The sequence below is a fragment of the Gossypium arboreum genome, chromosome 2 (genome assembly GCF_025698485.1).
Source record: "Gossypium arboreum isolate Shixiya-1 chromosome 2, ASM2569848v2, whole genome shotgun sequence".
In the NCBI taxonomy this organism is placed as follows: Eukaryota; Viridiplantae; Streptophyta; class Magnoliopsida; order Malvales; family Malvaceae; genus Gossypium; species Gossypium arboreum.
Genome location: NC_069071.1, coordinates 663,343 through 690,663, shown reverse-complemented (window position 1 = coordinate 690,663; position 27,321 = coordinate 663,343). Strand labels below are relative to the sequence as shown.

The following is a 27,321-nucleotide window of genomic DNA, read 5'->3' as shown; positions in this document are numbered from 1 at the left end:
TGCAGTGATATATACATATATACATATATATGTGCGTATAACTTAAAAACAAAAGCCATTACTGTGCTTGTGTGTGTGTTTTCTTCTAAGGGGAAGAAAAGGGGTAATGCTGTCATGCTGCAAATTAGTCTAGATTTAGTGTTAGGCTGTTTGTGATCCATTACTATCTCTTTGTAAATTCAATCCTGTCAATTGAGCTAATTGTGTTAACATGGGATCTTTTAATGCATTATTTTAGGGGTTTTTTTAAGTTCATTCACTAAAGTTCGAGTCATTTTGGTTCCAGATCATTTCAAATTGTAAACTTCTTATAATCAAACCGGATTACATTTGATTCCAAATCAAATAATAGAAATTGGGTTTTTGAGTTCAAAGCATTCTTGTGGTTTTCAACTTTTGAAACGTAAATTTATTCTTAAACTATACCAAAAATGAAATCTAATAATAACCTATCACATCTCACGTCTTTATTTATTAATATTTTTTATAAATCGAGATAAAAATGATAATTTAAGTAAAACTTAAGTATTAAATCGAAAATTTGAGCATAACTTATGGATCAATTTACTAATAAAACCTTTTAATTTTGGTTTCAATTGGATTGTATGATTGGAGAATAGATTTGATTAGGTTTACTAATGCTTACATAATAAAAAAATAATTTAAAAAAAAGTTGTCACAAAAACACTTTTGCCCCAAAATCTGCCTTTGGGGGTAATGGAAACAACACAATTATTTTTCTTTTTAATAGCATACAATGTTGCCTCTTCTATGGGACCAAAAAACCTAAACCCCCTTTTGTCCCTTAGATCATCTTCCAACTTGTCTTGCATTATGGGTCCTATATATGTTGTTTGGAGGTGACAAAGCTTAATGGATAAGCCTTCACATTATTCAAACTTTAAGCTACCCCAATTACAACAAATTGCATTACAATTTTACTATAATAATAATCTCATCTTTACAATATTAAAAATTGTCACATCCATTGGATTTTCCACTCACATCAATTTTTTTTTGTTTGTGTAGTAAAAGAGATAGCTTGAGATAAGTGTGAGTTTAGTTGTTGGGTTTTTATTTAAAATGATTCAAAATAAGTTATTAATGTAAATTGAGTCTTATCTCGATTGACATGGGTATTATTGTCAATGTAGGAGAAGGGATTATGAGCAGTTCTAGACATGTATCAAAAAAAGCAGATATGATTAGAACCTATAATCTCAACAAAAGATGACAATAAATGGGTTTTGAAAGGGTTTTTAAATTTCAATCTTACTAATATAATTTAAGTCATCTTTGGCCCATTAGAAAAAATTGGGTTAATGGGTATTTCATATCAGGCCCCTCACATTATTTTTAAGGGTTTTCTTAAGATTTTGTTTTAACATTCGTGATATTTATTTTACAGTTTATGTTCAGTGTTTTTGGTCGTTTCACTCAACAATATCATCTTCGAAATTTATGCCTACATACAGTGTGACTAACCATTATTAACTTCCAATCCTAAGCTAATCACTCACTTGAGGAATATATTCTATTCATTTAGTTTTTAATATAAATTTTAATAACTTTTATTTAACATTAATATATTTATATAAATACTGTATGTTGACTTGATAATTAGGGTATTTATTACCCGTGGTATGATTTAGATTTAAGTTACGTTAATCACATTACTATTAAATCATATATTTTTATTTCATGGCCATTATTGTAATAGTAATTTTTATCATTGTAAATCTTAATATCGAGAAAATGCGAGAATGAATGATAAAATTTGAATAAGTATCATTTAAAATTTATCTAATAAATCTACAAAGTGGAGAAACAATAATCTTTATGTTGTCAAAACCCGACAACCACAACAACAACAACAATTCACTAAACCGAAAAAAAAAAAAGGTAAATTAAAAAAAAATGAAAAAGTGAAATTAAGATGAATTTGATTTGGATCCATTGGAATCTGATTTGTAAAGCTTATTATACGCCTCAAGTTCCTCATAATACACATCCCAAACGCACCGCACGCAACCGCTGCCGCAGCAATCTCCAGGCTCAGGCTTCTCCGGTGGTGGCGGCGGCGGCGGTTGTATTCCCTTACCCGATTCTTCCCCTTTACCTCCCTTTTTGCTATCTTCGCCGGCACCCTTTATCATCGTCTCTTCCAACTTCGTAGCCATGGGTTTGAATCGAACGGAACCGTTGACGAGAAGAAATCGCCGCCGTGGGTATTGAAATCTACGGCTGTTGATGGAGGAAAGGAATCTAAGGGTGGTCGATGTTGGGTGTTTGATGATGGTCATTGAATGGCCAACATGGGATTGGGTGTTGATTAATTTGTCAGCTGGCGGCGATTGGTTGAGGAAAGTTGGTGGAAATTGATGATATGAATGAGTGGGCATTGATCAACGTTAGGCGATGTTATTGGGCTTTTTGTTGGGCGACAGATTCTATGTCTTTTTTAGTTCTATATTAGATCTATATCTGTTTATGAATTAGGTTATCCGCTTAAAATTTGAGATAATAGACTTAAGTAAAAAAATTAAATTCATTTAAAATATGAGTGAAACTCGAGTTTAAATATTCAAGGCCTAAATCGAACCCATATCGACTCGTTTTAAGTTTATAATATTTTATATTATGTAATTTAGAACATATTAAAAATAAACCTATACTTAACATATAATATTACTCTAATGTAAACATTAAAATAATGTTAAGAAGATTATATAAAATTTACATTAAATAAAAATGTATAAAATTATTAAATATTAAAATAATATAATATAAATATTTTAAAAAATATTAGGCCCCTCAACCTATGAACTTAGGCAAAGTTTGGGGAAAATTTTAGGCCTAGATTTCGAGTCCAGCCGCTTAGGCAAGCATAAAATATATTAATATCATACTTAGATCCCACTTAGCCCTTGAGCACATCTATGTTAATATCGTACTTAAGTTTCGCCCAGCCCATGAGCACCTCTAGTCTATATTTATTGTCGTGTAGTTAGTTTTGACTACTGTGGTTGATCTAAATTTGTAAGGATCTAAAGAAGTTGTTCGAAATTATTTGAATATGAAGTGATCAACACTCATAACAATTTTATTCCAAAACTCCAACTTCAAATTTTAAAATTGACTCAAATTGTACAAGATTTGAACTCAATATTGATCCTAATCGAAATTACTCGAAAATATGAAATTTTGAATAGATTTTAATAGGCCTTGCTTGCGAGTAAAGGTGTTCATAAGTCTGGTTGGCCTAAATATGGTATTAATACACTTTATACTTATCCAAATTTGTTCATATTTGTAAATAGCTAACCCAAACATATTTAAGTACGCTCACATTGTTTTAAAATTTTTAAAATAATATATTTTTATTTATAATTTAATATTTAATAATTTTATATATATTATTTATTAAATTTATATATATATATATATATATCGTTTTTTAAGGTTTTTAATGTTTACATTATAGTAATATATTAATATATAAAAATAACATAATATAAAATATTAGAAACTTAAAAACTAGATCGAATCAGATTTAGGCCTTGAATGTTCAAACTTAAGCCTAGTTTATATTTTGAACGAGTCTAATTTTCTTTTTACCCAAATTCGTTTTTTTAACTTAATGTTTTTACCCATATCCCTCAAATTGCGAGCAAACTTCTAGGCGCAGGCGAATATCCCGAGCCATGATTAAAGTTTAATTGTAAGACCGTTGGCTTAGTGATTCATTACCATCTCAATTGCATTTCCAATTCCATTTGAGTTATAATGGTAAATTAGTTGAATTATTTTTCATATTTCTAATTTCAGGTTCAATTGTTAGTATTTTTTTAAAACTCTTCTGTCAAAATTATTGATGTGATATTTTAAAATTAAAAAAATACTTACCTAATAGTCATGTAAAAAAAAGTGATATTGTAATCAAGGGCGAATCTAAGAGGCTGGCAGGGCCCCTTCCATTTTAACCCTTTAAAACTTTACAATTTTAAATTAGTAAAGGTAAAATTATACTTTGGCCACCCTAAAAATGATAAAATTTTAATTTAATCTCTTAAAAATTACATTTTTAATATCGTAAAAATTACAATTTAATTTTAGCCTGCCTATTTTTTTTTTTTTGCTTCGCCCCTGATTGTAATGAAGCTGAATTTAATAAATTTCTTTTAATAATATTAACAATTAAATTTTCCTTTTTTTTAAATTTGAATTGTAGAGGGACTGAATTCTTTAAAGTAAAAATAAAAGGTCTAAATTCTAAATGTACAAAGAGTACATAGACTTAAAGCATATTTTAAAAACAAAAAAAAAATATCATAGTCGATTTAATACTAGTTTGGTTGGTATCACTGATGTTGCGACAATTTGGAAACTACGGTCTCAAGCACAATTAAACATGTAATATCTTCTGATTTAATTAATTGAGATACGAAGAATTTATGAATAATTTAAGAAATGTACATGAAAAAAAAAACCCTAAAGCTATCATAGATTTAAAGTATATCTCTTGCTCCTAAAGTTAATTTTAAATTTCATACCTCTTTTTATAAAATTAAGAAGTTAATCCAATTTTAGTAAACATATAAATTACTAAACTACTGATTTTTAGGTCAACTAGTTAACAACAAGGTTTAATAATGTTACTCGATCAGATTTTCTTATTTTCATCAAATCGAGAATCAAATTTTAACAAATTATAATAAAAGGATCAATTTCTCGGTTTTCATAAAGTAAAGAGATATATATTCAAAATTAAATATATTATTTTTATATCAAAGTATATAATGAAAAGAACTAAACATCTTTATCATAAATTAGAGGCAAAGATTTTCATATTAAGGAGGGATTCAATTAAGAACTTTTGAACCCTAACAAGAGGAGAATCAACCCAAAGTAGTCAAATTCGTAAGCTAATTTGATGAACAAAAGCTTAAAATCGGTCCATGGAGGATACCTTGGTTCTATTTCCGGATAAAAACCTCGATGTAAGATCGATTTTTCGTGGCTAAAAGTGTCGAAAGAGTACTTGCCATGATACCTTCCAAAGCCACTTTGACCCACTCCTCCAAATGGTAAAGAATCACATAGAAACTGCACACACATTGTAACACATTTAAGCAATGTCATTATATTGCATAGTTTAGAACCTATTTTCTAAATTGGACTTCAAAACATTCTAATCAGGTCATTAAGTATCATAGCTATATTAATCAGGTTCTTTGATCAAGTTGTTTATTCAGTAAGTACGCACGTGTTTATCAATCAAGTCCCTTTATCAATGACCTAATCGATACGATATTAATACTTTAAAAACTCAACCAGAACGTTTTGAAGTTCAGGGACCTGTTTGATGAATTAAAACCCTTTAGCATTTTCCTGTAGATTAAAAGAGAATGTTGAGCCATACTTGAACCATGGAATCATTGAACGTCACAGTTCCTGAAGATGTCTCTGATAAAATTCGTTTCTTGAAGGTTTCATCCTCAGTGAAAGCATAAATAACGAGAGGATTCGACTTCGAGTTGATGAAGTTGATGCTTTCTTCAATGTTCTTCAACTGTACAACAATGGTGACTTTCCTTTAGAACAAAGAGATCTCGGGGACCATTTGCAAGGGTCAATTGGCAAAAAAGAAAAAAGTTGAAGGACTCTCACTGTAATTATTGGAAGTAATGGGCCAAAGATTTCTTCACTCATGATCTCGGAATCAAGTGGGGGATCTAATAAGATTGTTGGCTCAATAACACTGCAAGAAGTTATAAAAATAAAGACTATGCGATTAAGAGGGGAAAATCGCTAATAGATCCCTCTATTATAAGTATCAGATTAAATTAGTCTTTATATTATTAAAAAAATCAAATAAGATAGAAGAAATTACAGTTTTTCTTCATCAACTGAACCACCATAAACAATTGAGTCTGCAACATTGGGATCTTTTAAAAGATTAACCAATCTTTGAAACTGGTGCTCGTTAACAATCCTGGAAATGCTTTTCAAGCTTTTGATGTTTTCACCATAAAACCTCTTGATTGTCTTCTTTAATAACTCAATCTGAAATCCAAAAAGAACAATTCATGGATTTCAGATCAAAACCCGAGTTTCCTGTTCCATTGTGTCACGAGTTTAAATCTCGCTGTGATTGAAATTTTATTGGTTTTATATGAAAATACAAAAAAGATAAAGTACCCTCATAATGTTAGTACGTATTTTGTATTAAAAGGATATTTTAATAATTTTATAACTGAACTGATATCTAATTGACTCGTGACACAAAAAAATCGATACAAGTATAGAGAATACCAGAGTAGAAGCTAATTTTTCTTCAACAAGAAGATAATCAATTGCAATGCAAGCTTGTCCGTTGCAAGGCCCCCACTTGCCCCCTACAATTCTTTTAGCAGTCACCTTGACACCACATGGAAAGAAGTAAATTACAACATCTAATTAACCATTAATCCTTGGAATATGTATGTATGGGTTAATTGCATAAGTCCTTAAAAGTATTAATTTTATATCAATCAGGTCATTTAATTAATCTAATCATTAATTTAGGTGTTAAAAACTAACTTGAACCTAAAATGAAGGATGTTTGAAATACACAGATCGAATTTTAAGCACGTGTACATATCGCATGATAACTTTAAATGTGTTAAAAAAATAACTCCTAAATTTAAGGGTCACTATCTACTTTTTGAACAAAGAAGATATACTTGTTGAACAACCATTTAATGCCCAAGTTGACAATTAAACTGATAAAAAGGACTTAATTGATATGAAAATGATACTTTAAAAATTCAATTACAACATTTTAAGGTTTTAGGGCATCCAATGCAATTAACCTCATATAAAATGTACAAATATACTGTCAAAGCTTTACATCACGAAATTAATCCATTTATTATTAAATAAATCAATCTATAAAAATAAACTAATAAAATGACATGAAAATTATTATTTTCCACTTGTAGCTCAACTCTAAACAAAAGATTTAATCTGCAAAATTATAAATAAATAAATAAATAACTTTCAAAATATTAATTCTCTTAAACAAAAGTGACATTTTCTTTGAAATAACAAATGTTAACCCGTTTAAATTTGATTTTATTTAATTCTTTTGGTATATGAACTAAATTGATTCATTAAAAAGGATTAATTTAATCCTTTTATTAAAAAAGGATTAATTTAATCCAATCCCTATAATAAAAGGATCTATCGAGTATTTTCAAAAATTGTCGGAATTAAATTGAATCGGCTAATTGAACTATCGATAACTTGACTATTTCAACTACCGATCTCATTATAAAAAGATTAGTACCTTTGCTTTTGAAGGAGTAGTGGAGAGGGTATCCACAATAGCGGGGCATTTGCCACCAAGTTCTAAAGTAACCGGCGTCAAATGCTTTGCAGCGGCAGCCATAACCAAGCGACCCACTCGTGGACTCCCTAAGAGATCATCAACATAATGCACATATATATATATTGTAAATTCCATTTCATTGATGCATTTGGGGTCTTTTTAAAATGGTGGGAAAATTAAATTACCGGTGAAGAATATTTTGTCCCATTTTAGCTGGAGCAGTCGTTCACCGATATCTGCTCCACCGGCAACGACCTTAATGGCTTTGTTGTCCAAGTATTTAGGGATGGTCTCGACGAGAAACGACATGCATGCCGGTGCCAGATCAGATGGTTTTAAAAGAACCGTGTTGCCGGCAGATATTGCTCCGATCAATGGGTCCAATGCCAGTGCTATATAAGCAAATGAATGAATGAGTAATGCATGAAAATAGCAAAATTTTATTACATTCGACTTTTAAAATAATACAACATAATATATTTAACGACTAATATTTAATTAGGATTGAAATTTTAATATTCAAAATTATAAAATTAAAAATGATAAAATAAAAGTATAATTTGAGAATCATAATTATGAAGAGAAATAAATTAACATTCAGTCTTTTGAATTTTGTAATTTTTTTAATTTGGTTCCTTTTTTTTCTTAATTTGATCTTAAATTTAGATTTAATTAAGGTGTGATAACGTGATATTTTGAGACTATGCCGCACTTTAAAAAAATTATATAAAATTTAATGAAATCCAAGTTCTTGGAGTGATGGCAGTCTCATCATTACACATTGATGAAATCCAAGTTCTTGAAGTGAAATTAAAAAAGGAAAACCTGCCAAGTTCCAAAACTAAAATGGACCAAGATGAAAAAATTATTAAATTGAAGGACTAAGAGTTGATTTACCCCTTATGAAAACAAAAAGAGGCTGCAATAATAAAACTCACTGAAAGGGAAATTCCAAGATGAGAAAATGAGAACAACACCGAGTGGTTGAGGCATCACTTCAGCTTTAGCAGGGAAAAAAAGCAATGGCACTTCAGCCTGTATTTAAAACCAAAATAAGAACCCAACCAATGGCTGTAATAACACCAACACACTCACTTCCATGTAATAATAATAATAATAATAATAAACCTTTTTAGGTGCCACCCATTTCTCCAAGCAGCTCAAAGTATAAGTGACTGATTTCTTCAAAACCCCAACCTGCATGTAAACATACATTCTAGTCAAAATCTACAGAGAGACAGAGAGAGGGGGGAAGCAGGGTATTTGCTCTCTTAAATTGGAAAATTTGCTTTCTGGGGTGTATTGATAGCGATTTGCTTCTATCAATAATGTGTAACTTATACTAAAAATGTTTACGAGAAAAGATTTCTGTTTAGTTCTAAAATGAGAAATTTTGGTTTAGACGTCTTAAAATCTGTAAAAATTTATATTAATAAATGGTAAAATTATAATTTAGCCCCTCAAAGATGATAAAATTTTTATTTAGTCCTTCTAAAAACTATAAAGACATGTCAATACAATGATGAAATTGCATTTTAGCTCTCATAAAAATGTATAATTTAATCTCGACCACCGGAATAAAACCCTTGTAAGTATGTGTATGTGTGTATATATCAAAGTTAATATGGTGAAATTGGATTTTGGTCCCAAAAGAAAATATTTCTATTGAAGACTCAAAATTTATAAAATTTTATGTAAATAAATGGTACATTTATAGTTTTTCCTCCTCCTAAAATGATAAAATTTTGATTTAGTCCTTCTAAAATTATAAAAATAATATAATAGTGAAATTACATTTTAGCTCTCATAAAATATATATATAACTTAATCTCAGCCCTCAAAAACCTTTATGTATCTTTGTATATATAAAAGTTAATGTATGTTAAAATTGCACTTTGATCTCCAAAACTAAAGATTTCTATTCAATCCTCTCAAAATTGTTGAAATTATAAATTAATACAAGATAAAATTACTCTTTAACCTCAAAAAAAAAAATTATAATTCAATTCCAGCCAAAATTTTTCGGCTTCTGTATGTATGTATGTATGTAGGTATGAAAGTTACCTCATCTCTGTAAGATTCAACAGGACTCTTTCCAAGATCTTGATCCAATGCTTTGAAAATGGAGTCTTCGTTTTGATTTATGAGTTGAAGCAAAGCCTTAAGTTGGCTCTTCCTCCATGAAATGCTTTTAGTTCCTCCATTTTTGAAGGTTTCCCTTAGCTCAGCTATGCTTTTTTCCATTGATGATAATATGCCTTTTCTTGCTTGCTAAGGTCCTTAAATAATGGCCAAAAGGACTTCTGAATGTATTATCCCCATCGCTTATCTTCCTCTTTTAAAGCTCTTTAATGCAATTCAACTACCTATACCATCTAACATAGATTGGGTTCTAAGGTATCATTTATATTTGTTTTACGGTTTATGAAGACTATTTTTATCGTAGTTTGTAATTTTATCTCTTCTAATAATGTCATTTTCACTGAGAGTATCGTTGTTGTTGAAACTGGATCAAACTGAGTGATATACTAATCTAAATAAAGGGATTGAATTGGCTTCTGAGTGAATCGCTCAAAATTGGTAGAAAAAAGAAAAATCAAGATAAAATTATTCATGACTATCCTTCCCAATAATGTTATCTTCAGGGTTCCAATTTGAGTTTTTTTTCCTCATTAAAAGTACAAATATTGTTTGAATCGAATCAGATCAGATCATTGGATTGAAAATCGACTAATATATTAATCCGAACAAAAAAAAAATTTAAACTGATTTTTAAACGAATCACTTGAAAGATGGACCACCAATCGGATTTTTAATTACTTTACATTTTTATTTTTGGGGGTTCGCCATGAACAATATGTGAACCATAAATTTAACAGCATTCCTTCAAAACTGTTAACGCCATTCCTGTTTAATGTGACCACTAATAGCTAGTTACGTGTAGAAGATGAACCACTTCAACCACTTCATTCATTTTGGATGTAAATATAAAATTCTATCTCCCAATTAAGTTTCATAGACTTTATTGTCGGTTCAAGAGGATATGGATTTGATTGCGTTGAAATACATTATCTTCCTATTTATAAGCTGGGGCGGGATTACGGGTACTTTTATAGATACTGTGTAAAAAAAAGTAGATATAATTAATCACATTATAAGTTTTGATCATATTTATTGTTTTTTTTATACAATGCCTAAAACTACTTATAGCCCCTCCCCAACCTATAAATAGAAAGAAAATACGTTTCAGCGCTCGAAATCACGTCCTCTTATATTGGCAACAATATTCATGCCAATCGAACTAAGACTCAATCAGCAAAATTAATCTAATTATTAGTAAAACCGGAATTTAACGAATTACTTTTTACTTATTTATTATATATAAATTGTTGAACTATTAATTCTTCCATTAATGGTTTAATGGAAAATTTTAATAATATTATCTAATTAAATAAAAAATCTCTCTCGATATTCAGAGGGTTTGAATTAAAATATTATCTAATACTTGGTAATGGTACAGTTATTTGTTCAAATTTAATTCTCTCTCGATATTCAGAGGGTTTGAATTAAAATATTATAGGTCCGTTTAAAATATAAATCGCGCTTCAATTTCAACATTCAAAGCCTAAACCTAACTCGACTTGTTTTCTAATTTTTGTAATATATTATTTTATTTTTATATATTAAGAAATTTTATATCACATACAAATAAATATATAATACTATCATGCAAATATTAAAAAATATTAAGCTATCTATATTTACTTTTTAAAATTTTGAATGGTATGAGCAAACCTAAAACATAATTGGATTAATTATTTACAAATATGGTCGGACTTAGATAAATTTTGAGATTTATATTTTAGATCAAATTGAGTTTAAATAGACATTAAATATACTAATACCATATATAAATCCGATTCAAACCCAATTTAACCGGCACATGAACTTGTTCCTAAGTGACATTATCACACAGAATATAATTCACTAGTTCTTACTGCTATAGGTAAGAAAATTGTTCATGCTATGTATTTAGGGTTACTAGATAGCTTAAGATATCACTTTCTAGATCTAAAAGATAGTTGCTATGTTTTAAAAATTAAATTTATGGTGAAACCCATCAGATCATAAGATTTCAATTTAGTTATCGGTCCAATAATAATTAAATAAATTATTATAAAATTATAAAATATTAAAAAAACTTATAAAACCGGTTTCATCGTCCTTTTTTTGTGTCTTAATTTCTTTTTACCAATTCCAAGTGATTCATTTAGAGATCAGTTCAACCCTTTTGTCCGGATCAGTATACCTATAGGTTCTCAGTCTGGTTGGTCAATCTGGCTCTAATAACACTAGGTGATTGCTTCAAATAAAGATGACAAAATCTTATTCACTTATTGACGTATATTGAGTGCAATTGGTCAATTCACTTATTAACGTCTACTGAATCGAGTACTAAGAAGTTCAATACCCCTTAAGTAAGATCCTAGGTTCGGGTCTTGTTGATGGAAAACAAAAACAGCTTAAGAAGACCTTGCTCTCGTTTAATACTCCAACCCTTTTTAAAATTTGAATTTAACCGAGATTTAATATAACTATTTGAGACCAAAATTTTCCAAAAAAAAAATCCGATGTCACATGAAAATTAATGAAGATATTAAATAGCCTGACAGATATGATGTTGAATTAAAGTTAGTTCCACACATACTTTAGGTATCTATCACTTCAAAATTATAAAATCTATACTAGGAGGACCACAACAGCTTACTACTAAACTATTAAAAAGTAGGGGTAAAATTCGTATGATGGCCTAATGGTAAGGGTATTAATTGCTTCAGGTGTAATTTGGGTTTAAGTCGCGCTAGTCACGTTATTGTTAATACTTTGTCCTCCTCTTATAATTCACAAAAAAAAATAAGGGTCAAATCGATTAAATAGATAATCTTTTATCAGTACGGTTAAGTTAAAAATATTATTAAGGGTAGGGGTAAAATTAGAGCGACTGACGATGGCCTTGACCCCAAAATAGTAGAATTGCTTTAGAACCGTTTTATAAATTGTAAGAATACAAATTAATATGGTGGTAAAATTTTATTTTAGTCCCTAAATATTTATAATTTACTTCTAGCCTCCTTATGTAAAATTTCTGGCTTCGCCCTTAAGGTGACGACATTTAATATATATTTAAAGAAAAATAAAATTTTATGAAATATTTACAGTTATAAAAAGATAATTTGTTATTATTAATGATTAATCTTTGAGAAAATAATATATTTTTTTCCATCTAAGCTTTGATCCAACAAAAGGAATTTGGATATGGAAGTATTAAATTTTTATTAATATTGAATAGGAATTCTAATTTAAGAAAAAAACTTTGAGGGAGAAAAAAGCATAATTTATCATATTTTTAGATATTTACTATAAGGACTAAAATGAAATTTAAAAGAATTTAGAGAGCTAGAACATAAATTATCATATTTCTAAACATTTTGCTATAATGGCTAAAATGAAATTTGGGAAATTTTGGGGCAATGGATTTTGCTAACCTCTTAACCCCGTTCTATGTAGAGCCAATTTGATTATAATAGTCAAACCTCAATTAAATTCGAGTCGAGTCAAGTTAGATTCTTAAACGAAAGTTTCTATCCATAACACTTAAACTCGAAATCTTACTTGCATCAAACACCTTATCACTCAACAGAATAAACGTTTATGATTTTGTAAACGTCTAAAATAGGTTATGTACTTAAAATAAATTATACAAATTTTTTTATTTAAGTAATTAAAGTTTTTTAATAAAAAATTATTAAATTTTCATTTTTTCCAAAAAAAAGTGTAGAATTTTCCATTACGGCATATCACGTGTTATATTTTTACAGGCTAATATCATGTTTTGAGATAAAAAGAGACAAAATTGATAATTTAGATATCACTTTTGAGTTGAAGCGTAATTGAGCCAAGCTGAGTCCGAACACTAGCAAGCTTGAGCTTAGGCGCAACTTAAAATTTGAAACTCAATACTCAACTTGAGCTCAATTGAACATCTATTTCTATGTTTGAGCTTGGATCAAGATATACTAGATTAAACTCGTATGTATTCAAGCTTTAACTTGGCTCGATAATTAAACTTAAGATTAATAATATATATGTTAATGGTAATATTGTAATTTAATACCATAAAATATTTAAAATTTATATTAAAAACGTAAAGCTCAATAAAGCTCGCAAGCCATTCAAGTAAAGTATCACTAAGATCGAATTTGGCTCAATTGATAGCTTGAGCTATTCGAGTTCAAGTAGTTATAACTTGTGAGCACTAATATCTTATTTACAATCTTAGTTTTGATATATATATATATATATATATATATATAAACTTTAGATACCTAAGTGGTAGAAGCAATGTAGTTTACCAATACGTGTTGAATGCGATGTCACTTTCAAGAGAACTCGTTATAATTTTAGAAATAATATTATTGGAATGAACAGTTACAAACACTAAAAGAATTAGTATCCATTAACTATAAAAATAAAAAAATTTAAAAAAAAACTCAAGTTCTAATTTTAGAGACAATATTATTGGAATGAAAAATCACAAGCCCCAAAAGAATTAGTCTCCATTGACTGTAAAATCGAAAAACATACAATCCAAGTGTTGAGTGCAATGTCACTCCCAAGAGGAGAATTCGAGTTCTAATTTTAGAGACAATATTATTAGAATAGACAATCACAAACCTTGAAAGGGTTAATCTCCATTAATTGTAAAACCAAAAATATATATAATCTCAGTTTCGGGTGTAATGTCACTCTTAAGAAGAGAACCCGAATTCTAATTTTAAAAACGAAATTATTGTATTAAACAACCACAAAACCCAAAAAGAATTAGTCTCCATTAACCATAAAATCAAAATATATAATCCCAATATTGGGTCAAAAAAACTATACAATCCCACACGTTATCAGCCATGATTAACCTCGAGATACCCTCACACTGTAAACTTGTATCAGTGTTTCACTGAATTTCAACAACTATTTCTAGTTATCAAACAATAATACTTTCCATCCCTTCAGACCCTCTTTCCCGATATGGGATTCAATTCCCTTTTCATCACCATTTTTCTCATTTAACCTTATTTTGCTGCAAACCCCTTTAAGCCTAGCTGCTACCCTCTTTCTCATTTGATCATTCACTTGAAAGAAACCAACAATGGGTCGTGGGAAGATCGAGATCAAGAAGATTGAGAACGCTACAAACAGGCAAGTCACTTATTCAAAACGAAGGAACGGTTTATTCAAGAAAGCCCAAGAGCTCACTGTTCTTTGTGACGCCAAGGTTTCATTGATCATGTTCTCCAGCACTGGCAAATTTCATGAGTTCCTTAGCCCCAACATCTCGTAATACCCTTCAAATCCCTAAACCTTTTCTTTTTCTCTCCATGAATTTATATATATATATATGCATATAACAAATGATTCATTGATTTGGGGTTTTGTTTCTTTCTGAATCAGGACAAAAGGGTTTTTTGATCTATACCAAAAGACCACAGGGATTGATCTATGGAACTCCCATTATGAGGTTTACAATTTAGTTTTTAAGCTTTGTGGGGTTCTTTTTGTTGTTGTTGCTGTTGTTGTTGTTTATTCCATTTTTGTGTGTGTTTTTGCAGAGAATGGAAGAAAATTACAGGAGGTTGAAGGAGATAAACAAGAAGCTGAGAAGGGAGATTAGGTATAATGAAAATTATAGCCCTTTCCCATGGTGTATATATATATAAAACCAAAGCTAGGGTTTATTTGTCAATGAAAAAAAGGGTTCATGCTTTTTTTGTTGTTGTTGATTAAGGGAACGGGGTTTTTTTATTTATTTATTTGCAGGCAGAGAATGGGTGGAGACTTGAGTGAACTTAACATTAAGGAACTGCAAGCTCTTGAAGCTAAAATGGATTCTTCTTTGCTAGCTATACGTGAGAGAAAGGTTTGAAATTATTGGAACTCCTTTTTTGTACCAAAAGGGTGTGTGTGTATATATATATATATGTTGCGTGTATGTGTGCATTATTATATATATTGGGTTTTTGTTTCTTTCATAGTTTATATATATATATTATCTTTCTGCTAATTTTAACTCCATTTCAGCCTCCATTGAAAAGACTCCTGACAATGTTTTTGGGGTAAAAACAAGGCTAATGGTGTTTCTTTTGGCATTTCCAATTAGGGTATGATTGAACCAAGTTGAATTTGAATGATAGGAAGCTTAGTCTTTGAATTTAGTTGGATTGAATCTGCCTCAAGAATTAATCGAGTTCAATTAAGTTTATTTATCGATTTTTATATTTAAACTTAAATTTAAATTCGATTAAACTCATTCATATTATATAATAAAAGAAAAAATATAATTTCATTATAAATATATATTAAAATAAACAGCTCATAGGATTTTAAGCTGTCCAAAACGAATATTATAGTGCTCAAATTCGGCTCGACGATAGCTCAAGCTGTTCGAACTTAAATTTGACTCAATAATTATCAATTTAATTTTAAATTTTTTAAATTAAATTCAAATAAATTATGAGTATTAGTTAAAAAATTCGACAAATCCCAATTAAGCAATGTTGTTAAGTTAGCTAGGTGATATATATACATATGTATGTAAGAGTATTTGTAAGTAATTATATGTAATTACATAAAGCTTAGACATAATAAACGCTAAAATCCGATTTAATTTATCTGCAAAATCACTGCAACTGATGTTATAACTCAAATTATGAAACTAATGAATATGAATTGATTGTTTCACAGTACCATGTCATCAAAACTCAAACAGACAAACACAAGAAGAAGGTAAGTAAATTGAACAACTCAAATTATCAACCTTTTTCTTAAAAAAAAAAAAGTTTTATTTGATTCAAAATTTGGAGAAATTTTAAACCTTTTCTTGTTGCAGGTAAGGAATTTGGAGGAAAGACATGCAAATCTTATCATGGACTTGGTAAGAATCCTTGGTGATTGAATTTCATAGTAATTTGTAATTTTCTTAATGTTATGATCATCCAATAGTTGAATGAAATGTAGGGTAAAGCAGGTTTGGCACTTTTTTAATATAGAATTTTTTTTTCAATATGGTACACTTATTTAGTAAAGTTATATATTTTGGTTCCAAAAAGTAGTAATATAATTTTTTAGTGTTTAATTCTGGTTTTAAGGTTAATTCAAAAAAGTTAATTATTAGTATTACTAGTGTTGAATTTTCATGATTTTATTAATAAAATAGATCTAGTTTTAATTGTGAATTTGTTTGATTTTGTGTTTAATTTGTTAAATAAGGCCGATGTTTGTGTTTTTAGGATTATAGAGTTGAATTGATGAAAGCTAATTATTGATATTATTAGTTAACGGTAAATATAATTTTTCGTAGTTGAATTTAGATTCAATGTTCAAATTGATACATATGTTTATTTTTGCTCAGATTAGTACCCCAATTTGACTTTCGTCACACCGTTTAATTTGTTTTTGTAACTTCATTAAAATTGGATGAAGTGGACCAAACATGTAACAGGTACATCAGCTAATGACGTGGCATGTGCATCACGTGTCTAAACTTAATTGGTCCACGTTATCTAAATTTGATTGACTTACAAAAGTAAGTTGTCAAATGTATGACGAAAGCCAAATTTGGATATCAATTTAAACAAAAAAAAACACATAGGTGTCAATTTTAACATTAAAATCAAATTCAGATACCAAAAAAGTATATTTACCGATTAATTAATTATGAATTTTCACCAAGACAACCCTAAAGCCCGCTTTACATATACCACATTAGAAAAAAAAAAGAGTCAAAACTCGAGCACCAGATCATGTATTAATTTTCTTTTTTGTTAAAGGATAGTGGTGAATTGATTCATTTCCCCTTTCTTTTTGTGGTTCATTATAAGGAGGCAAAGCTTGATGGTCAAGATGGAATAGTTGAAACCGGAGGATATTATGAATCAACAATGGGACTACTACCAAATGGAGCTTCTAATTTATATGCCCTTCGCCTTTACCAAAACCAACAGCCTCCACTTGTTCTTCACGATGGAACCAATGATCTTCGCCTTGCTTGATGCTGGTCTCTGTGGATGTCCCCTCCATTGCAGACTGTATTTAATCTCTATCTCTTCTTTACTATACTGCTAACTCATACATTCTCTATCTCTTCATTACTATACTGCTAACTCATGTCAATATATGTATGTATGTATGTATGAGTTAGAAAGTTGCATGGTGAATTAATGGGCGCCTGAAAGTAGCGAGATTTTCGGTGTACCTTATTGCCCTAATGACTTTTCTTTTCCTAAGACAAGTGAAAGTGTTGTTGCGTTATTGATGTAATACTAAATTACTTACAATTTATCTTTGTTCGGGGATGTTAATTCTTTCGCGAGAAGTCTATAAAGTATCACCTATTTGGGGCTAGTAGGCCCTTCAACAGATCAATATTGTTTCTGGGTTGAGTAAGGTTTTGTCTTTTCTAGAGTTTTTGAAGAGACTACTCAAAGCATAAGTTCACATCGCTCCTGCTCTGTGAACCTAACCTCAAGCACTCGAACTCTAGTCAAAGTTGAAAAACAAAACTTCAACTCGACATAAAGATAATAATGCGTCGTGATACTAAAAAGGACATCACAAATCTCCCATTAATTATATATTAATTTGAGAATCACAAATTGTGGGACAAAATCATAAATTCTAAGAAATCATAATGAATAATAAGTTGTATGTTGGTTTAGTTGATTTGTATGCATGTAATAATGAGATATTGAAAGAAGTTAGAGAATTTTATTATAATAGGTCCCCATCCTCTTCCTATCTCTTAATTGTTAGGTGGCAATTTATTTACTCTATTTGAAAGTTTATTCCAACTTTAAAAGAGTTTGGTTTAAAAAAAATGAAGTCAAAAAATAAGTTTGAGTAAAAAAAATTCGTTTAAAATATAAGTTCGGCTTAAGTTTCAACATTTAAAGCCTGATGTATTTTTAAGTTTAATATTTTATATTATGTTGGTTTTATATATTATGCAATTTATAACAAATAAAAATTAAATTATATACTATAATGTAAACAAAAAAATGTTAAGTTATAAATATAATTTTAATAAATAAAATATAAAAGCATTAAATATTAAACTAAAATAATATCAATATATTTTAAAAATTTTATAAAATAATATGGGCTAGTCTAAAATATGTTTGAATTGATCATTTACAAAATTGATAGGCTTAAATTTTAAATCATTTTTCGGATCAAACTTGAGTAAATATAAAATATGTTATATTATGCTTAGATCTAACCCGATACAACCCATGGCATGGCATTTCGGCAGCAATGAAGTATGGTAGGGAAGATGAATATTATAGTAAGTGCAAAATTTCACGAATTTTTTCTTTTTTTTTCCTTACATTATATGTAGTCATGCAAGTTTTAATTAAAATGTGAAAATTCGATATTAATATAAATCCAATCAATAATTCAAAGTTAAAATAATTAACACCCACAATAATTCAAATACATAATGATATGATTCGAAAAATTTTAATGATCGAATTAATAATTAATAATCAAACCAATCAGAACGCCAATTCTCGATTCAATCGTTAATTGTCAATCTAACAATAATTAAATAAATAATTTAACATTCATAAAATTAATGAAAAATTTAAAAAATTATATAAAAAAAACTATAAACTAGTTCAACCGGTTTCAATCCCTTTGTTTGAATTGATATACCAGCTATTCGGATTCGGACAACATTGCTATAAATTCAGAGAAGGAATGATACTTATTATAATAATATATATGTTTTATCCTCAGCTTGAATGTTACTGTTACAGTTTACAAGTTAAAATTTGGGATAAGTAACAGCAAATTACCATTACGAATAATGAATACAGAAATAAATGCACACAATTGCTATGGTAAAAGGTGAAACCTATTCAGGGGTGCCAGTAACTACACGATGCTCCCCGATTGCAATACCCGCTTTCGTAAAATTTACAGACCCGTTGCCCTTTGGGCGGAGGTCTGAATGAACCAACTCTGTTTGGAGGAGGACCACCACCACCACCATATGATGAGTGCCTATTCCACGAGGACCTTCCCCTGCTGTGAAAATCACGGTCCCTTGTATCAACATACCTTTGTTGGTCCCTCGGATCGACGTACCTCTGTTGGTCTCTTGGATCGACATACCTTTGTTGATCCCTTGTATCGACGTACCTCTGTTGGTTTCCGAAATATGCTGGATTTGTTGCAGAAGTGCCTGAATGGATGCTACTACGATTTTCCTGGATTGTTCCGTGACCTGTTCCCCAACTAAGGTTTGTAGTTTCTTGACCTAAATCATCCCAATGAAAACTTGTATTTCCATGAACGGCTCCCCAGTTGGTACCCGTAGTTTCCGGTCCTGGTCTCCAAGGGGAACCTACGGTGGTCATGCCCCAAGTTGTTACTGGTTGTGCAGGAGGTTGCATGTCTGAACGAGCTTCATATTGGTTAACTGAGACATCGCTAGGCCTCGTATCTTCATCCATTTCAGCACTTGTGGAAGAATGACCGCCGGAACTCTTTTGAGCATCGAGAACTTCAGAAGTAGAGATCCCGAATAGCTCGTTGGTCAAAGCTGCTAGAGATGACATTTGTAGATCGTTTGTTGAGCTTAAAGCATCACTTTTTCCTGGATCAGGTGCAGGGCTCAGTCCTCCTACAGGACTAAAACAATCAGGTTCAGAACCTTGAGCCAAGTCCCCATCACAACGCAAAATTGATGTAGGTGAAGCCAAGCCATTAAGTGATTCCATTGCTTCAACTTCGGCTAAGAGATCCGAAACTGATTCATCACCCAAAGAATACTCGTTGGGTTCGGGAACAATCGAATCCCATCCAGATTCATTATTTGGAGGATCTGTAGGAGAAGAATGTGTCAATTGGCCACTTCCTGAAGTTGGAGTAGCAGCATGATCGCTTCCCAAGTCGGTTGGTTTTATGGAAGACTTGGGAACAAGATCCGGGTTCCATTCCCCCGGGGAAGGTCTTGTTGAATTGGACGAATACCCTCCCCATTCACCAGCTACTTCAGGAAGCTGTGGTCCATTACCCACTAGACTAGAAGCAGTGCTCCAGGTAGGACCAGAATCCAGTTGCGGAACATTCGAAGAAAGAGACTGTTTGTTTTTAGTATCCTGACCTTTTGAGTCTTCATGGTTCAACTTCGATGTTGAGGTAGGAAGATCAGGGAAATCGATATCTTGATTTAGCTCTGACACTTCAAGAGCCCTAGCCAGATAAAGAAGACCAGAATTGGAATTCCATCCATTTGAACCATCATTCAGAGGTGGAGCTCTCCAGCATTGCCCGGAAGGTTTGACTGATTTCCCATCGTTATCATCTTGCTTCACATTTCCATCAATGATTTGACCTTCAGAAGTCTTGTTCAAATTCAAATTCATGTCGATGGAACCACAGTCCCATCTTTCAACCCCATGACCTTTGCTAACTTGATCAGACTCTGTTTCACATGGTTTCTCGGATATTGTAGATGCAGGAAGTGAACTACTCGCTTGGGGCTGGCTGGGGAAGTAATTATCGCCCTTCATAGAATCCCAGTGCGGTACAGAATTTCCTGTCTCTGCCGCATCAGAACTGACAATATCTACTGGAGCAGTACAAGTAGAAGATTGAGAGCCCAATTCTTTGCTCTTCGCAGAGTCGTTATTTTGACAATGACCACTTGTATCATTCTGCATCGGGTTCAAGCTTCCCTCAGGCTGTTTACTTTCCATCGGGTTCACCTTCTGATCCTTACTCTCCCTAGCATCTTCATCCCTGTTCCGACATCCATCCTCGGTGGCCATACTTGCATCCTCAGTTGGCATACGACTGTGCTGAACCAATTGTTGCAGTTGGCTGTACTGCCCAACCAAAGCGTCAGTTAAAAGAATAGAGTTTTCTTGCTTTTCACTTACTCTCCATACTCTCAATTCAGGAGGAAAATGACCACTACTGCTCCATCCGCGTAACATTGCCATAGTGAATGGCCCTTGGATTTTCCCAACTGGGTCTTGATAGTGCCATATTTTATCTGCCTCGATACTATTTACAGATAGCTCCATTCCTGTAGAGTGCAGTGGAACATAAAAAGAAACCAGTCTAATTAGCACAAAGATACATAAAAAATCCATATACATGCAGACCCCTATCTGCCTGCCCTTACACATCGATATGGCCCATACCAAAAGATGAAGAACATAGGATAAACGACAATACAAAAAATGTTTTATGTTAATGTTTTATGTTTAAAAGTGCATGCTACCTTTTTTCTTCTCATCCAACTCTCCAGAAGCTTCATCGGAAAATAGATTCCTATTTGGATCACGGTGTATGTCAGGAATTTCATGTAGCCTACGGTGCCTTTCATCGGGTGAGTTCAGAAGCTGCAATTTTTCTTCACATTCTCTCAGCGTGCAACATGGTCAAGGAATACTTGATAAACTTGTTACTGTTTACTTACCAATAGAAAGGCTTAGAAGTAAGGCAACTGCCGGTATAATGTATAATCGTGTCGCACAGTCTCATAGCATGATTAGCACAAATAAGTTTTTTTAGTTGCATAGCTTAAAAATGTACAGACTAAGTTTGGAATTGTGTTGCAAGATTCCAAGTTCCTTAGTTTTCTTACAGTTTCTCAACCAAACAAAACATAAAGCGGAATTGAAAGGCCAATTGCACTTCAGGTACAATGCAGCAACTAGCTAAAAACACAAAATGTCTAACAAAAAATCACTGCCATAAAGAGAAGCAATGCGCTGAGATGGTAAATGACAAGATTGGAGTCGAAAAGGCTAAGCCCTATTTGTTGCTGGTCATCTCTGACATTTTTTAGTCATAAGACTCTTAGCCTCGAAATAAATGCATTAGGCAATAGCTAGGGTGTAGCACCAATATTCAACCAAACATAGAGATGTGCTAAATTGATATCATCGGACAAAGGTCTGCAACGAGAGATCGAAAAAGCATAGGAAAAAAATTTACAAAAGGACTTTGCATCTCTGATATGGCTGAGAATATGATCCCAAATAAAGGATAATGAGCATGATAGGCTCAAAGCAACAGTTAGGTTTATAGTTAGTTGCATGTTGGTGGCTTATGTTAGAATGTCGTGATAGTAGAGGATATAAGGGTATATGAGGAGGAAAAGAGGGGGGTTAAGCTTAAAGGTCAGTCTCATATCAAGCATCAAAGGATATTCTTTCGTGTCCCCCTTCTTGCTTGCTTGATTGCAAAGATTTTTAACCCGCAAAATCTCTGAGTCCAGACACTGGTGAAAAAGATAAGAGCAAATGCAAAACACACCTTCAGCATAGCTCAAGGGCAAATAGAAAACATGTAACTATACTTGAACACTAACACCCTATCACTTCAAAGTAACTACACAGTATTATACAGAGTCATTTATGAGCTGCAACTGGGAACTTACGTCATTTACCCTTACTGCTTGGAGTGCCATTGCTTTCTCCAGAATCTCACCCTACAACAGTATGTAAAACTCCTTTCAAATGACACTACAAATATCTAGGCTGAAAACTAAAAATGAACATAAGACATACCACGGTAAACCATTTGATCTGCCCGCTTTTTATTATGCTCTGGCGTAGTTGTTGGCATTCATCCTGAGTTATAACAAAAAATGTAAAAAATTAGAGCGAAACTTGTATACCTTGTCGAAGAAGGTAAAGTTACCTCTAATTAAGAATGTACGTAAATGATAGCCATAGAGTTGGAGAAACATGTCAATGGCCTTATTGAGTGACCTTTTCGACAATGTAACAGTAAATGGTTTATATATTTTATAGTGTATTCCCTTTCGTTCTTTCTTTCCAATTTTGTTCTCCCAACCTATACCAATCCACATGAGCCATCAATTAGCTTCAAATTTCTCATTCACCTCTGCCATTAGAATCTTCCCCTTTTTGGCTAATTGAGCCATTTTCCCCTAGTTCAATCATAAATATGACCCTCACTAAAATTCGAACCAACAAAACCAAACTCTTCATCCCTTTTTCATCAATATGTCAATAAAATCATGGAGCGGATGCACATTAGACTTCCTTGCATGAAACTTTTGTTAATAAAATGCAGGGTTGAGAATGGAAGGATCCTTTAAATAAATGAAGCGAAGAAAGAAGTCACACAACATAAGTAAAAGATTATGAATTGAACAAGTATACTGGGGCACCTCAGACAATTCCTGATTTGAAATTCCATTAATCGAGACCACCTCTCTTTTGTCTAAATTTAATATCTCAATCATGACATCAATTGTCTTTTCACCAATTTTATATGGTTCAGCTGCCTTGATGGTACCTGCAAACAAACACATCATTAGTGAATGTCTAGAATAACAAATTAAAATTAATGAGGGAGCAATGGTTATTTAAGTTAATACCGACTACTTGGACAAGTCTATAAATATCTTGTTTCTGATCACAAGGAATTCTTATCCTTACAAAGGAACCAACAACTTTGTCGTTAAATTTTTCAACATCGTCAATTAAGTTCTCCATTAAACTACGCCTCAAGTAGATCAGGTTCATGTTATGAACATCAATGGCAGCAAATTCATCTGGGTTTGCCTTTTGTCCTTTCTCATCAACCTTTTCATGGGTCTTACATCTCGTATCAATGGCAATTATAGGCGGACCATCACTGTTCCCAAGAACAGCCATCTGGGTAGCAACAGCTTCGGAACGTTTGCTAATGATATCAGTGGGCCTCAAATGGTTTTTTGTAATGCCCGATTTTTCTGCTTCTACAGATTCAACTTTGTTAAAAAATGCCTGTTGCTTCAACATTTTTCTTCTCTTGGAAAAACTAGCTCCTAGGTCGCCAAAAGGCTTCTCCATGATAGCATTTTCTTTCCATGGGTTTTTAGCTTTAGTAAGCTCATCTAAAGTTAGAGATAGCTTCTCTTTCAAGAATACCCAATACATCTTGAAAAGATACTCCCAGCTAGTTTTATCATCAAAATCCACTTGAACCTGCACAGTATAAATTAAAACACCTTTAAGACTCTCTACCCTTTAATAATCTAACCATACCAATTACAATAGTTACAAAACAAGAAGCACAACTGATGGTAAAAAAGAAAAAGCTGTGAGATGTTCAAAAAGAAATGATTGTATAAGGTGTAGTCATAGTTAATCATACCATTTCTTTATTTCCTGATGTGCTGTTTTCAATAAGCATTATAGTTCTCAAGCACAATCCACAAAATCCTTTGTTTCCTCTTACATTCACGTAATCAGCACCTTTAGTGCAATTCTTGCACAAGGAATACGTACACGTATAGCACATATAATATGAAGCCTTCTGACAAGTGCTACATATATGCCACCCTGAAATTTACAACAAATAGAAAAGCAAAAAATTAATGAAACAAACAACTTGAGCATTATAACTTACTGATAATGGGACAACCGACAACAATGTATGCATGATAACTAATCGGGTAGCAAACATACAAGGCAATGACAAACATGGAAGCTACCCTAAATATGCATGTGGAAAAAGTACATCCTATAATTGCAAGAATCCAAGTCAGTGACAAACGTGAAAAGTCACCAGTCAATGGACACGCATTAATGGTATGATATCTTATCATAATTGAGATAAATAAAGTAATCCGGTAATTATATGACAGAACAAATCTAAACCGATGACAGAATCGAAAGCTATCATTTGACATGCACCTGGTAACACAACAAAAGAACATCAGTTAATTAACTGCGAAGAGAATAAGTGAAACATGAATCTAGATAACGCTAACACATGCTTCAACACTTCCCATCACTTGCATTAATTAAATTGAAACAAAATTGACGAAGATTTATAAGAAATAATTAAAATCCAACATACCACAGTTCCATTTCGCCTTTGATCTAAAGAATGCTTCGTCCCTTTTGATGCAAGCCGGATGATATGCCTTAGGACAGCCACTGACAGGTAAAATCCCATACAATTAACAATGTAAACGGCACAAATGAATACATATCGTAAACTATTAAGTGCAGCATATGAATTAATAGTATCATAAAATAACCGAAAGATCCTTAGAGATAAACTTTCAGCTTAACTTAGCAAAACTGAAACCAACTGCAATTAATTTGCATGAATAAAAAGATCAGATAAGCTCAATTGAGCTAAAGGTCAATCAACTTCATCTTAACTTAACAAAACCTTTAAGTTCAATCAAAACAATAACTCTAGCTTTCAGCTCATTATTGGCCAATGATTTCATTTCACTACATTTTCCGATCAACCAAAAAAAAAAATCCAAAAACTCACTGGCGATCACAAAGCACGAGACTCCCGCCATCGAAGCATATAAAGCAAACATCTTCTTCATCCTTCTTCCTCACAGTTACCGGCGCCGGCGCCGACGAAGACATGTTTCTCGCCGGATTCTTCGGCGGTCTTCCCCTTCTCCGTTTCATCTCAACGACTTTGACTTCATTCCCCAACTTCACCTCCCCCATACCACCACCATCTCCACGAACCGCGACATCGACGAGATTCGAATCTTCCGTCAACGGAACCTTCCGGCAGTGATCGACGTTCATAAGCTCCACTCCTCGATTCAAACCATCACTATTATTCTCAGCATCACCACCACCACCACCACCGCGCTTACACAGAGCCGTGCCCGATTCTACTTGTTGACAATTTTCCATACAAAAAAAAAAATTTAAATAGTATAATTATATAAAAAAAAATCCTCAGAATAATCCTTTTTCACTTTACGCTTATGTTAATTTTTTCTCTGAAAATAAAAAAAAATTAAAACAAAAAATGAGAAAACCCTAGCGATGGAAATGGACTGGGAAACTGGGAAGAGGGGATGTGACAAGGCATCGTTTGGCAGAAAAAACGTTTTTAATTAACTTAATAAATAATGTTTTCTATATTACTTGAATTTCAAAGATAAGACTTGAGAGAAAGGAAATGCCGTCATTGAGACAGTTGTATTTATTTTTTCACTACTCCAAATTTTTAACCTTTTTTAACGCCAAACGCGGCCTTTTGTCAATGGGAAAATTTTCAATCATTTTCAACACTAAATTTTATTTTTAATATAAAATTAATCCTTCTCAATTAAATTCTATCCATTTAAGTTAATTCAATCGATTTTTATAATTATTTGAATACTATTTTAAAAAAATAAACATGTAAATTAGGTGAGTTAGATTAATTTTAAGTTTAATCAATTTAATCAGATATATTAATTATTTTGAGCTTAAATTTGAGTAATTACAAATTATTTATAATTCTATTTATGGTGTTTATTTGGGTTCGGATCAATTTAAATTCATATAATTAATTTTTTGTTGTTAGATCGAATTGAGACAAATTTTTCTTTGAAATGGCGAAGGGAGGGTTTGGATGGGTAGAGCATTTATCTGCTGTCAATGTAAAAACAGAGGTGACAGTAAAATTAGATACTATAATGATACTGTAGCGTGAGATAAAAAGTAAACTAAATACACCGCACCGCCCATCAAAACTTACCCTAGGATAAATTTTGTATCTAGGGGTAAGCAAAAATCGATTCAATTAAAAAATTAAAAAAAATTCAAATTTTGAGTTAATCGAATCGAGTTGTTTGAGTTATTCGAATAATTTGAATAAAAGATTAGTGTAAATATCCCTTTGGTCTGTAACAATATTGAAAACAAGCAAATTGATCTCTCTCAACAAAAATTACAATTGATTTATTCTAAAGTTTATTTTTTAAAATTATAAAAATTATAAAAAATTTCTAAAATAATAACCTTAAGACCTAAATAAGTTAATTAATTATTCAATTTCATCGTACTAAAGTATCTTATTTTTATTATTTTGCTTTTAAAAATATT

The 27,321-nt window shown here is 31.6% G+C and overlaps 4 protein-coding genes across 7 annotated transcripts; 1 reads left to right on the top strand and 3 right to left on the bottom strand.

The window, feature by feature from the left end:
* Positions 1-1,764: 1,764 nt before the first annotated feature.
* LOC108485673 (uncharacterized) lies at positions 1,765-2,509 on the bottom strand. The gene has a single exon (XM_017789532.2). The coding sequence runs from the start codon at positions 2,400-2,402 to the stop codon at positions 1,932-1,934; it is 471 nt and encodes a 156-aa protein (XP_017645021.1). The 5' UTR covers positions 2,403-2,509; the 3' UTR covers positions 1,765-1,931.
* Positions 2,510-4,735: 2,226 nt separating this feature from the next.
* LOC108466978 (aldehyde dehydrogenase family 3 member F1) lies at positions 4,736-9,702 on the bottom strand. The gene is made up of 10 exons (XM_017767410.2): positions 9,437-9,702; positions 8,501-8,569; positions 8,311-8,407; positions 7,558-7,764; positions 7,331-7,458; positions 6,316-6,420; positions 5,894-6,066; positions 5,671-5,761; positions 5,423-5,572; positions 4,736-5,106 (listed from the first exon to the last, which is right to left on the bottom strand). The coding sequence occupies exons 1-10, from the start codon at positions 9,614-9,616 to the stop codon at positions 4,867-4,869; spliced, it is 1,440 nt and encodes a 479-aa protein (XP_017622899.1). The 5' UTR covers positions 9,617-9,702; the 3' UTR covers positions 4,736-4,866.
* Positions 9,703-14,322: 4,620 nt separating this feature from the next.
* On the top strand, positions 14,323-17,767 carry LOC108481657 (agamous-like MADS-box protein TM6). Of its 3 annotated transcripts, none has more exons than XM_017784763.2 (7): positions 14,323-14,767; positions 14,882-14,948; positions 15,040-15,101; positions 15,248-15,347; positions 16,172-16,213; positions 16,317-16,361; positions 17,308-17,767. In XM_017784763.2, the coding sequence occupies exons 1-7, from the start codon at positions 14,580-14,582 to the stop codon at positions 17,476-17,478; spliced, it is 675 nt and encodes a 224-aa protein (XP_017640252.1). In that variant the 5' UTR covers positions 14,323-14,579; the 3' UTR covers positions 17,479-17,767. The 3 variants fall into 3 exon arrangements, with proteins under 3 accessions (XP_017640252.1, XP_017640257.1, XP_052879371.1); XM_017784768.2 differs by having other exon boundaries at positions 14,397-14,767; positions 17,311-17,767; XM_053023411.1 differs by lacking the exon at positions 16,317-16,361 and having other exon boundaries at positions 14,399-14,767.
* A 1,407-nt stretch (positions 17,768-19,174) lies between these two features.
* LOC108452246 (zinc finger CCCH domain-containing protein 44-like) lies at positions 19,175-26,493 on the bottom strand. Of its 2 annotated transcripts, XM_053023405.1 has the most exons (11): positions 26,377-26,493; positions 25,754-26,117; positions 25,325-25,404; positions 24,617-24,804; positions 23,856-24,447; positions 23,646-23,773; positions 23,017-23,079; positions 22,887-22,937; positions 22,657-22,727; positions 21,723-21,871; positions 19,175-21,524 (listed from the first exon to the last, which is right to left on the bottom strand). In XM_053023405.1, the coding sequence occupies exons 2-11, from the start codon at positions 26,026-26,028 to the stop codon at positions 19,348-19,350; spliced, it is 3,774 nt and encodes a 1,257-aa protein (XP_052879365.1). In that variant the 5' UTR covers positions 26,029-26,117; positions 26,377-26,493; the 3' UTR covers positions 19,175-19,347. The 2 variants fall into 2 exon arrangements, with proteins under 2 accessions (XP_052879365.1, XP_017605510.1); XM_017750021.2 differs by having other exon boundaries at positions 25,754-26,436.
* Positions 26,494-27,321: the final 828 nt, after the last annotated feature.